We start from the raw sequence: 14,157 nt of genomic DNA, 5'->3' as shown, positions 1-14,157 counted from the left end.
TGGATGATATCAGCTTGAGCCCACTTGATTTTATGTTGATGAGTCCAAACATGCTCTGTTTATTCCGGATTTGCTGGTTTCTCCTCGCTGTGTGTGTTTCTCGTCCTCAGCAATGCGAACTTTCAATGGCCGGTAAATGCAATTCTTGAAATCGCAGCCCGCATTTGGTGGCCCGGTTGTCGTGAGACTGCGACGGATAGTGTTCCCAGATCTGAAGCAGATCCTAATGTTGGGAAAGAAAGTTTTTGGTTTTCTACTACTCCATCTTGATACAGATAAAAGGATGGAGTAGTAGAAAGCCAAAAACTTTCTTTCCCAAAAATTAATCACTCCTAAAAATATAACCCCTTCAATTCAAATAAGATTCCTCTTGACTGGGATTAAATCAAATAGGTGAATGAATGTCATTACGATGTCATCGATGACATAAGCAGATCAAGCTTATTCGGTGACATTAAAAATCGTAATTCATGAATGAACTGTGTGTATTTTCTATGTTATCCAATTTGGTACTGAAGAGCCTTGGGGCAAGTGTCTTAAGGCGAAACATCGATGTATACCAGTGAGGATGACAGTGTTCTATGTATGTGCAATTTGTTACCATTCATTCAAAGTAGAACTCATGTGAATGACATTTGATTTTTATTCCACAACGAATGTTTGAAATACAAACTGAGTAGAGAAAAGTATCTTCTGCATAATTCAGTGTTCATATAGAAGTATTTGTTCCGAAAGAATTTTTTTTATTTCGTGTAATTCAATGTTTATATGAAAGTAGTTGTTTCAGGAGGACTTTCTTTCAGTTTGTGCCTGAAAGTTACTTCTTTGCATGATCTACACATCCAAGTATAGAGTTACTTATTCTCAAATTGATTACTTCCTTCCTTTCTGTGGAAGATTCCTTTTTTTTGTATCAAGAAGGAGTAGTAGAAAGCCAAAAACTTTATTTCCCAAAAATAATCACTTCTAAAAATATAACCCCTTCAATTCAAATCCTTATGTTATACTAGGATCCAATCCTTCTTATCCTTTCAGATAATCCTCTGATGTAGGGAAGTACAAGTTCTGGTTGTGGCGGCTTCTCCTCCTTGTGGAGCTGTTGCTGTCTTCTAGCTAAAGCCTGTTCTACCATCACTCTGGAGTAACCATTCCGTTGAAGGTCATTTTTGATGATGAGCCAACCAGTCACTAGACGCGCGACATGTGGACGAGCACTATCGTGCATTAGGTGGAAATTTTCACCAACAGCACCAGCAAACGGACGGACGATAGGTATAAAAATGGTGTCGAGGTACTGTCGAGCTGTGAGGGAGCAATTTGGAAAAACGAGATCGGTTCTGCCGCCGATCATGATTCCGCCCCATAGCATTACTGTACCACCTCTGTATGTGTGGACTTCCTGGACGTGACTAAAACGTTCATTATTTCCAGGTCGTCTCCACAGTCTTACTCGACGAGAGTCTGGATGAAATCCAAATCTGGATTCGTCTGTAAATAAAACTGGCCCAATCATTTGCATCCCAGTTTTGATGTTCTTGACACCACTCTAATCTTCCACCGCGATTGCCTCTCGACAAAGGTGGACATCTAAGTGGCCTTCTGTTGTGGAGATCTGCTTCATGCAGTCGATTTCTGACAGTATCACGACCAATGGTTACCTGGTGCGTCTGCTGCAACACGTTAACCAACTCAGGTGCTGTGATGGTCGGTTGTCTTCTTGCGGTTAAGACCAAAAATCGTTCTTGAACTGCAGTTGTAGCGCGTCCTCGCCCTGGATGTTGTTCGGCTGGACTGCCAGTTTCACGGAAACGCCGCCACAATCGACTGATAACACTTGGGGAGACCCCCAAACGAAGAGCTACATCATTTTGTCGCATGCCACCTTGAAGAAGCCTTACAGCTCTATTCATCTCAGCCAATGGTAAGTGATGGCGTTCCATGTTAAAGCACAATATTTCCAGTTTAATTGCTGAGCAAGAACTGCATAGAATGTACAAACTCGACACTTTCAGATTATTCATTTTAGCCGAAAACCTACAGTTTGTAAAAAACTTGATAAAAGATTAGTTACCGTTTTTGCAGGCTTTGTTCAACCCATAGAAATCTACAGGGTGGTCGAGTGTACCAATTTAATCGAAATTAAACGACCTCATGCATTTATTTTTATGATATTTAGTATGTTATAAAAATATCCCTAGACTTTTCCGATGTATATATATATATATATATATATATATATATATATATATATATATATATATATATATATATATATATGTATATATATATATATGTATATATATATATATGTATATATATATATATGTATATATATATATATATATATATATATATATATATATATATATATATATATATATATATATATATATATATATATATATATGGAGTGGTTTGAAACTCTGGCCATTGAAGAATCCCCGAGTCTCGTTGAGATACGTAGACATCACTTTCATAATATGGAACCATGGGAATGCCAAACTAGACACTTTTCTGAAGCACATCAACAACGTAAGTCCTTCCATCACTTTCACAATGGAGAAGGAAATCCACTACGAATTGCCATTCTTAGACGTATTGGTGAAGAGGACCAGACATCCAACCACCATCAATCGACTAAGGATTCATCAAGACTCTACTAGACCGTGCTTTCGGGCTCTGTAATATAAAGGAAGGTCTCGAAAAGGAATTAGGCATCATCAAAAATGACTTTCAACGGAATGGTTACTCCAGAGTGATGGTAGAACAGGCTTTAGCTAGAAGACAGCAAGAGCTCCACAAGGAAGAGAAGCTGTCACAACCAGTACTTGCACTTCCTTATATCAGAGGATTATCTGAAAGGGTAAGAAGGATTGGGGTCAAATATAACATCAGGACCTGCCTCAGGCCTGGGATCACTATTCGTAGCAGTCTCACGACAACCAGGCCACCAAATGCGGACTGCGATTCCAATAATTGCATTTACCGGATACCCTGCGAGTGCGGAGAATCCTACATCGGTGAAACTAAGAGGCCATTGAAAGTTCTCATTGAAACACGAGAAAGACACACAGCGGAACCAGCAAATCCAGAATAGCAGATCATGTTTGGACTCATCAACATAACATCAACTGGGCTCAAGCTGAAATCATCCACAAGGAGGAACACTGGTTTAAGAAAAAATTCAAAGAAGCCGCGTATATGTTGTCCAACAAAGGATTTAGCCAAGTTAGCGTAAAGATACGTAACATATGGAAACCTCTAATCAAGCGGAAAACGACCAACTCCAGCCAAACGGTCATCTCCCGCTAAAACCAATGAAGCGTGGTGAGGGAGGAGGGGATAGGTGAAATCACTCGAATGACCTATAAATAGTCAGATCTCGGAGGAATAAGTCCAGTTAGTCAGGGAAGCTATAGATTACGCTGTAGACAACCCCTCCCGATATAGAAGGCCCCGACACTCTGTCGAATGAGGCCCCTATGTCCTCCGGTTAACAGATGAATAATATCTTCATCCATCCACCCCAGACAGGTAGGGGTACACCGCGAAGGGCGGTACTGATGTCTGAGAACATTCATGCCGCCGTCACTGATCAGTTATGACCCATTCGTCTCTCTGACGAAAACTAGTTTAAAGGGTAGTGGAGCAACCTGAAAGAAATCAAGATGACGTTCAGGAATAAATCCAGTTATCACCCGAAGACGATCGTGGATTCTAACAATCGAAACGACGTGACGTAACTTGGTTTGAAATCTTTTAATTTTCAATTTTCATATTTGTTATTAATATTTTTAATTTTTTAATTTTCAGCTTGTATTATATTTTAAATTTTTTATTTTTTTGGTTTTTGCTTGTATGTTATTTCTTTGTAATTTCAGTTTTTTGTTTGATAAAATTGTTATTTTTTTCGGTTAATCTTTTAAATTTTTTTACAGATTCTTTCAGGAATTTCAAATCATTTTATATTACATTAGAAAATGGAAGTCCGAACTGATGAAATAGAGAATATTCTAACTGAACAATGATGTTCTTTTTCGTGATATTTTTTTTTCGTTTTCATAAACAATAAATAAGTTAACAAACCTTATAGGGTTGTTGGAATTGCCATATGGCAGATAGAAAGGAATATTTCTAGAATTATCGATATTAATGTGTTTGTCTTAAGGAAATTATTAGATATTCCGCCATTTTGTAGTATGTGAAGATATTGCCTTTATATTCTAGGGTTGTGAAGTATTCTTCAGGAGCTTAAAAATGATAGGTCACAAGACCCCCCCTGTCCATTTATTTTTTTTCTAGGGCAGATTGATTCTCAAAAATATAGAGTTGTTTGGGTTCATTCAAGACCATATATCTTCTACCCGATTAAATGAAATGAGGAAATTTTTCAATAAAATATCCTTGAGGATAGTGTATTTTCATTTCGTCTCCTTATGGAGACGAAATGTTCACAGAACAGCATTTTTTCTATTCGGGGGAATATACAGGAATTATCAACAAACTTGAATTCAGTTATTGATCAGGTGAATTTATAATAGAAATAAACTTTATTTTTCCTCGAAATAAAATTGTCTACTGATGAAATGATAAATATGTTCTACATTTTGGGTGAATCTAACAGAAATTGTTTATTAGCTAGTATAATGTGTACTGTTCGATATCCTCGAAGTCTTTACGACCAGAGAGTGATGCTTTCAACAGTTGAAAATCCTAATGTAAGAACGAGGGAAATTGCAAGAGAGTTTGAATAAAGTCTTACTTTCGTGACAGAATGTTGATCGAAAATAAAGTTTATCCATACCGAATTTCATTACATCAAAAAATCTATGAAACGGATTATGATACTAGAGTTCTGTATTACGAACATTTTATTGATGTCAATTAGTGAAGAATTGAATATTTTGAAAAACTTATATTTTGTTTTCTGACGAGTACACATTTAAAAGTAATGTCATGGTAAATAAACATAATATGCACTACTACTCAACAGAAAACCCCCATTGGATGAGAGATAACTAAAACAGATGACGGATAAATGTTTGGGGAAGGCATGATTGGGGATCAGGTCATAGGGCCATATTTCTGTGATGAGCCTCTGATTGGAGAAATTCAAAGGGATTTCCTTCGAAATTATTCATCAAAAGACACCGCACTAATCTTATGGAAAATAGGTTTTGGTGAAAATTGCTGAATTTTCAATCAGCCCAACTATTGCGCCAACTCTCTGAATGCCGGTGTTTGGATTCTACAGGGGTCAAAGTATGATATTTTGACGATTTTTCAAAAAATCCGGAATTTTATTTTCATCGTATCGATTTAAATTTGTATAATCGATAAGTCCACAATATGTGCATCAAAAAATGACAAAGGTTCCTAGAATCAAAACTGACGTGTATACAGAGGGTATACATCGTATCGATTTAAATTTTTATAATCAAAAAGTCCACAATATGTGCATCAAAAAATGACAAAAGTTTCTAGAATCAAAACTGGCGGGTATACAGAGGGTTAAACTTTGTTTTTGGTAATTAATATTACTTACAGTACATGAGGGGGCAATCATCAACAAACTTCGAAACATTTCAATGACAAAATTATCTGAAATGAGAAATCATGTTTTTTATAAGAAAGATGCCAGTAAAGAAGAATTTAAAAAATGTATTACAATTAATCCAATCTATTTATGAATGTAAAAATGACGCTGAATCATTTAAGATTTCAAAAATATCCATTGGCAAAAATTAAATCATCATTCATTTTGGCAAACATCCCACCCACAGGAACAGCAGAACATTATTACAGGGCTTATTATCAGCTTCAAACTTGATTGGGTAACGAACTGACAGCAACAGATTGGGGCTGGAAGCAATTGGCGTGAAGTTATCCACAGGTTTCTGACCACACATGCCGACGTAGAGCAAAATAAAAATCTGTGGTTGGGATACAAAATTATTAGCACCCGTACTAATATCTGTGGCTGGAAATACCTATTCACTATAGGTTGAACGTGAAATTATTGAGACTATTTGGTGTTTAACATTTTTATAGAGTCTTGAGTAGATTGAGGCGTTAATAATCCTTTTCTCATCAACAATACAGATTAAGGGAAAAATAAAATTGAAAATATTAGACTTACTTTCCAGTACCCCATATAGAAATGATATCTGATGATGTGCGTCCATCAAAATCACACAACTTCCATAGTTTCTTGAGAAGATTAACTTGGTGATCACAGTTTTCTTGTTATCTAAACAGATTTCGAAAAAGAAATTGTTGAAACAATCAGACTCATTTTTTGAGATTCCTTGTATTCATGAAAATCACACAACTCTTGTAGAATTTTGAATAGATCAACACAGTGAAAACCGTTTTTTTGTTACCCATACGGAATTCGGGAATAAAATTGTTGAAACGATCAAACTAACTTTTTCAACCCCTTGTAGAATTGAAACCAGATGATGTGCGTGCATAAAAATCGCATAAGTCTTATGGAATCTTGGGTAGATTGACGTAGTGATAACAATTTTCTTGTCACCCGAAGAGATTTCGAAAACAAAAATGTTGAAACAATCAGACTCATTTTTTGATATTCCTTGTAAAATTGGAACCAGAAGATGTGCGTTCATGAAAACTACATTGGGTAGATCGATATAGTGAAAACCGTTTTCTTGTCACCCATACAGATTTCCAGGAAAAAATATTGAAACAATCAGACTCACTTTTTAAAACACCTTGTAGAATTGGAACTAGGAGATGTGCGTTCATGAAAATTACACAACTGTTATAGAATCTTAGTAAGATCGATATAGTGAAAACCGTTTCCTTGTCACCCATACAGATTTCCAGGAAAAAATATTGAAACAATCAGACTCACTTTTTAAAACGCCTTGTAGAATTGGAACTAGAAGATGTGCGTTCATGAAAATTACACAACTGTTATAGAATCTTAGTAAGATCGATATAGTGAAAACCGTTTCCTTGTCACCCATACAGATTTCCAGGAAAAAATATTGTAACAATCAGACTCACTTTTCAAAACACCTTGTAGAATTGGAACTAGAAGATGTGCGTTCATGAAAATTGCACAACTATTATAGAATCTTAGTAAGATCGATATAGTGAAAACCGTTTCCTTGTCATCCATACAGATTTCCAGGAAAAAATATTGAAACAATCAGAATCACTTTTTAAAACACCTTGTAGAATTGGAACTAGAAGATGTGCGTTCATGAAAATTACACAACTGTTATAGAATCTTAGTAAGATCGATATAGTGTATACCGTTTTCTTGTCACCCATACAGATTTCCAGGAAAAAATATTGAAAAAATCAGACTCACTTTTTAAAACACCTTGTAGAATTGGAACTAGAAGATGTACGTTCATGAAAATTACACAATTGTTATAGAATCTTAGTAAGATCGATATAGTGTAAACCGTTTTCTTGTCACCCATACAGATTTCCAGGAAAAAATATTGAAACAATCAGACTCACTTTTTAAAACACGTTGTAGAATTGGAACTAGAAGATGTGCGTTCATGAAAATTACAAAACTGTTATGAAATCTTGGGTGGATTGATATAGTGAAAACTGTTTTCTTGTCACCCATACAGATTTCGAGAAAAAAATTGTTGCAACAATCAGACTCATTTTTTGAGATTCCTTGTAAAATTGGAACCAGAAGATGTGCGTTCATGAAAATTACACGACTATTATAGAATTTTAGTTAGATCGACATAGTGTAAACCGTTTTCTTGTCACCCATACAGATTTCCAGGAAAAAATTTCGAAACAATCAGACTCACTTTTTAAAACACCTTGTAGAATTGGAACTAGAAGATGTGCGTTCATGAAAATTACATAACTGTTATGAAATCTTGGGTAGATTGATATAGTGGAAACTGTTTTCTTGTCACCCATACAGATTTCGAGAAAAAAATTGTTGCAACAATCAGACTCATTTTTTGAGATTCCTTGTAAAATTGGAACCAGAAGATGTGCGTTCATGAAAATTACACAACTATTATAGAATTTCAGTTAGATCGACATAGTGTAAACCGTTTTCTTGTCACCCATACAGATTTCCAGGAAAAAATTTCGAAACAATCAGACTCACTTTTTAAAACACCTTGTAGAATTGGAACTAGAAGATGTGCGTTTATGAAAATTACATAACTGTTATGAAATCTTGGGTAGATTGATATAGTGAAAACTGTTTTCTTGTCACCCGTACAGATTTCGAGAATAAAATTGTTGCAACAATCAGACTCACTTTTTGAAGCACCTTGTAGAATTGGAACCAAATGATGTGCGTTCATGAAAATAACACAACTGTTATAGAATCTTGGGTAGATCGATATAGTGAAAACCGTTTTCTTGTCACCTATACAGATTTCCAGGAAAAAATATTGAAACAATCAGACTCACTTTTCAAACACCTTGTAGAATTGGAACCAGAAGATGTGCGTTCATGAAAATCACTTAACTGTTATAGAATCTTAGGTAGATTTATATACTGAAAACTGTTTTCATGTCACCCATACAGTTTTCGAGAAAAAAATTGTTGCAACAATCAGACTCATTTTTTGAGATTCCTTGTAGAATTAGAATCAGAAGATGTGCGTTCATGAAAATTACTTAACTGTTATAGAATCTTAGGTAGATTTATATACTGAAAACTGTTTTCATGTCACCCATACAGTTTTCGAGAAAAAAATTGTTGCAACAATCAGACTCATTTTTTGAGATTTCTTGTAGAACTGGAATCAGAAGATGTGTGACAAGAAAACGGTTTCCACTGCATCGATCTACCCAAGATTCTATAACAGTTGTGTAATTTTCATGGACGCACATCTTCTGTATCCAATTCTACGAGGAATCTCAAAAAATGAGTCTGTTTGTTGCAACAATTTTTTCATCGAAATCTGTATGGGTGACAAAAAAAAAGTTTTTACTATATCGATCCACCCAAGATTCTATAATAGTTGTGTAATTTTCATGAACGCACATCTTCTAGTTCCAATTCCACAAAGTGTTTTAAAAAGTGAGTCTGATTGTTTCAATATTTTTTCCTGGAAATCTGTGTGGATGACAAGGAAACGGTTTTCACTATATCGATCTACCCAAGATTCTATAACAGTTGTGTTATTTTCATGAACGCACATTATTTGGTTCCAATTCTATAAGGTGCTTTAAAAAGTGAGTCTGATTGTTGCAACAATTTTATTCTCGAAATCTGTATGGGTGACAAGAAAACAGTTTTCACTATATCAATCTACCCAAGATTCTATAACAGTTTTGTAATTTTCATGAACGCACATCTTCTGGTTCCAATTCTACCAGGTGTTTAAAAAGTGAGTCTGATTGTTTCAATATTTTTTCCTGGAAATCTGTATGGGTGACAAGAAAACAGTTTTCACTATATAGATCTACCTGAGATTCTATAACAGATGTGTGATTTTCATGAACGCACATCTTCTGGTTCCAATTCTACAAAGTGTTTTAAAAAGTGAGTCTGATTGTTTCAATATTTTTTCCTGGAAATCTGTATGGGTGACAAGGAAACGGTTTTCACTATTTCGATATACTCAAGATTTCATAACAGTTATGTAATTTTCATGAACGCACATCTTCTAGTTCCAATTCTACAAGGTGTTTTAAAAAGTGAGTCTGATTGTTTCAATATTTTTTCCTGGAAATCTGTATGGGTGACAAGAAAACGGTTTACACTATATCGATTTTACTAAGATTCTATAACAGTTGTGTAATTTTCATGAACGCACATCTTCCAGTTCCAATTCCACAAAGTGTTTTAAAAAGTGAGTCTGATTGTTTCAATATTTTTTCCTGGAAATCTGTATGGGTGACAAGAAAACGGTTTACACTATATCGATCTTACTAAGATTCTATAACAGTTGTGTAATTTTCATGAATGCACATCTTCTAGTTCCAATTCTACAAGGTGTTTTAAAAAGTGAGTCTGATTTTTTCAATATTTCTTCCTGGAAATCTGTATGGGTGACAAGAAAACGGTTTACACTATATCAATCTAACTAAGATTCTATAACAGTTGTGTAATTTTCATGAACGCACATCTTCTAGTTCCAATTCTACAAGGTGTTTTAAAAAGTGAGTCTGGTTGTTTCAATATTTTTTCCTGGAAATCTGTATGGGTGACAAGAAAACGGTTTTCACTATATCGATCTACCCAAGATTCTATAACAGTTGTGTTATTTTCATGAACGCACATCTTCTAGTTCCAATTCTACAAGGCGTTTTAAAAAGTGAGTCTGATTGTTTCAATATTTTTTCCTGGAAATCTGTGTGGATGACAAGGAAACGGTTTTCACTATATCGATCTACCCAAGATTCTATAACAGTTGTGTTATTTTCATGAACGCACATTATTTGGTTCCAATTCTATAAGGTGCTTTAAAAAGTGAGTCTGATTGTTGCAACAATTTTATTCTCGAAATCTGTATGGGTGACAAGAAAACAGTTTTCACTATATCAATCTACCCAAGATTCTATAACAGTTTTGTAATTTTCATGAACGCACATCTTCTGGTTCCAATTCTACCAGGTGTTTAAAAAGTGAGTCTGATTGTTTCAATATTTTTTCCTGGAAATCTGTATGGGTGACAAGAAAACAGTTTTCACTATATAGATCTACCTGAGATTCTATAACAGATGTGTGATTTTCATGAACGCACATCTTCTGGTTCCAATTCTACAAAGTGTTTTAAAAAGGGAGTCTGATTGTTTCAATATTTTTTCCTGGAAATCTGTATGGGTGACAAGGAAACGGTTTTCACTATTTCGATATACTCAAGATTTCATAACAGTTATGTAATTTTCATGAACGCACATCTTCTAGTTCCAATTCTACAAGGTGTTTTAAAAAGTGAGTCTGATTGTTTCAATATTTTTTCCTGGAAATCTGTATGGGTGACAAGAAAACGGTTTACACTATATCGATCTTACTAAGATTCTATAACAGTTGTGTAATTTTCATGAACGCACATCTTCCAGTTCCAATTCCACAAAGTGTTTTAAAAAGTGAGTCTGATTGTTTCAATATTTTTTCCTGGAAATCTGTATGGGTGACAAGAAAACGGTTTACACTATATCGATCTTACTAAGATTCTATAACAGTTGTGTAATTTTCATGAATGCACATCTTCTAGTTCCAATTCTACAAGGTGTTTTAAAAAGTGAGTCTGATTTTTTCAATATTTTTTCCTGGAAATCTGTATGGGTGACAAGAAAACGGTTTACACTATATCAATCTAACTAAGATTCTATAACAGTTGTGTAATTTTCATGAACGCACATCTTCTAGTTCCAATTCTACAAGGTGTTTTAAAAAGTGAGTCTGGTTGTTTCAATATTTTTTCCTGGAAATCTGTATGGGTGACAAGAAAACGGTTTTCACTATATCGATCTACCCAAGATTCTATAACAGTTTTGTTATTTTCATGAACGCACATCTTCTGGTTCCAATTCTACAAGGCGTTTTAAAAAGTGAGTCTGATTGTTTCAATATTTTTTCCTGGAAATCTGTATGGGTGACAAGGAAACGGTTTTCACTATTTCGATATACTCAAGATTTCATAACAGTTATGTAATTTTCATGAACGCACATCTTCTAGTTCCAATTCTACAAGGTGTTTTAAAAAGTGAGTCTGATTGTTTCAATATTTTTCCTGGAAATCTGTGTGGATGACAAGGAAACGGTTTTCACTATATCGATCTACCCAAGATTCTATAACAGTTGTGTTATTTTCATGAACGCACATTATTTGGTTCCAATTCTATAAGGTGCTTTAAAAAGTGAGTCTGATTGTTGCAACAATTTTATTCTCGAAATCTGTATGGGTGACAAGAAAACAGTTTTCACTATATCAATCTACCCAAGATTCTATAACAGTTTTGTAATTTTCATGAACGCACATCTTCTGGTTCCAATTCTACCAGGTGTTTATAAAGTGAGTCTGATTGTTTCAATATTTTTTCCTGGGTGACAAGAAAACAGTTTTCACTATATAGATCTACCTGTGATTCTATAACAGATGTGTGATTTTCATGAACGCACATCTTCTGGTTCCAATTCTACAAAGTGTTTTAAAAAGTGAGTCTGATTGTTTCAATATTTTTTCCTGGAAATCTGTATGGGTGACAAGGAAACGGTTTTCACTATTTCGATATACTCAAGATTTCATAACAGTTATGTAATTTTCATGAACGCACATCTTCTAGTTCCAATTCTACAAGGTGTTTTAAAAAGTGAGTCTGATTGTTTCAATATTTTTTCCTGGAAATCTGTATGGGTGACAAGAAAAGGGTTTACACTATATCAATGTTACTAAGATTCTATAACAGTTGTGTAATTTTCATGAACGCACATCTTCCAGTTCCAATTCCACAAAGTGTTTTAAAAAGGGAGTCTGATTGTTTCAATATTTTTTCCTGGAAATCTGTATGGGTGACAAGGAAACGGTTCACACTATATCAATCTAACTAAGATTCTATAACAGTTGTGTAATTTTCATGAACGCACATCTTCTAGTTCCAATTCTACAAGGTGTTTTAAAAAGTGAGTCTGGTTGTTTCAATATTTTTTCCTGGAAATCTGTATGGGTGACAAGGAAACGGTTTTCACTATATCGATCTACCCAAGATTCTATAACAGTTGTGTTATTTTCATGAACGCACATTATTTGGTTCCAATTCTATAAGGTGCTTTAAAAAGTGAGTCTGATTGTTGCAACAATTTTATTCTCGAAATCTGTATGGGTGACAAGAAAACAGTTTTCACTTTATCAATCTACCCAAGATTCTATAACAGTTTTGTAATTTTCATGAACGCACATCTTCTGGTTCCAATTCTACCAGGTGTTTAAAAAGTGAGTCTGATTGTTTCAATATTTTTTCCTGGAAATCTGTATGGGTGACAAGAAAACGGTTTTCACTATATCGATCTACCCAAGAATCTATAACAGTTATGTAGTTTTCATGAACGCACATCTTCTGGTTCCAATTCTACAAGGAATCTCAAAAAATGAGTCTGATTGTTTCAACATTTTTGTTTTCGAAATCTTTTCGGGTGACAAGACAATCTACCCAAGATTCCTTAAGACTTATGCTATTTTTATGCACGCCCATCATCTGGTTTCAACTCTACAAGGGGTTGATCGTTTCAACAATTTTATTATAATTATAACAAAAAACCGGTTTTCACTGTGTTGATCTATTCAAAATTCTATAAGAGTTGTGTGATTTTCATGAATACAAGGAATCTCAAACAATGAGTCTGATTGTTTCAACAATCTCTATAAAAATGTTAAACACCGAATAGTCTCAATAATTTCACGTCCAACCTATAGTGAATAGGTATCTCCAGCCACAGATATTAGTACGGGTGCTAATAATTTTGTATCCCAACCACAGATTTTTATTTTTCTCTACGTCGGCATGTGTGGCCAGAAATCTGTGGATAACTTCACGCCAATCTGGAAGCAACATCAACGTGGCATTATGCCCAAATTTACAGAAAAGGAATAATTTCCGGGAGTTTGAAATGTGGCTGTCAAAAACATGATTTAAAATGCACAAATTTATGCTCAAATTGTCATGGTTTGGAAGTACAATAACTGTAGATCTTTTCATTACCTACAACTTGCCCATTTAATTTTTTTCCGTAGGACTTGTAGTTTTGCCGAAAAACGAGATAAACCATTTTTTACCCTTAAAAACTCACCCCCTCCCACTACCCGAACTCAGATCGCCCGTAATTTATTTTTCCTTCAATTTTTATCATATTCCCCTCCCCTTCTAATGGATTTCATGCTACTGTTATTTTTGTTGGTTTCAAAAATTAACGATCCTTGTCTAGGATGGAATTGAAGCCATTCAAAATCGGTTTTAAGCTGCATTCAGGCGCCCTGCGTCCTTGATCCAGTCAAATTATCCTGTTGAATTTAGATGAGTTTTCCACAATTTTCTTTTGAATCCTCATTAGTTTCATTGTTCTTATTGATCAATTTTTTATGGCAATATTTCTTATTGTAATTACGAAGGATTACAAATGTTATTCCATATTTTCTCGACAATATATTGCAAGGTGATTCATCTATACAAAAATGACAACGGTTA

General features: G+C 34.6%; 1 protein-coding gene across 3 annotated transcripts in view; it reads left to right on the top strand.

The window, feature by feature from the left end:
* Positions 1-14,157, top strand: part of LOC111512544 (protein fem-1 homolog CG6966) — a 452,752-nt gene that overhangs the window by 120,194 nt on the left and 318,401 nt on the right. Inside the window, exon 1 of one of the 3 annotated variants that reach the window (XM_074179255.1) lies at positions 1,673-1,921. The exons of the other annotated variants lie outside the window; for them this stretch is intronic. Coding sequence (XP_074035356.1) covers positions 1,919-1,921 — 3 coding nt within the window. The 5' untranslated portion in view covers positions 1,673-1,918. Of the gene's footprint in view, positions 1-1,672; positions 1,922-14,157 lie in introns of those variants that run through there. 3 annotated transcript variants of the gene reach the window in all.

This window comes from Leptinotarsa decemlineata, unplaced genomic scaffold, assembly GCF_025532065.1.
Source record: "Leptinotarsa decemlineata unplaced genomic scaffold, Ldec_3_MD MMD2_tig00004839_RagTag_RagTag, whole genome shotgun sequence".
NCBI lineage: Eukaryota > Metazoa > Arthropoda > Insecta > Coleoptera > Chrysomelidae > Leptinotarsa > Leptinotarsa decemlineata.
Note: the sequence above shows the minus strand (reverse complement) of the source record. Positions and strands in the feature narration are given on the sequence as shown.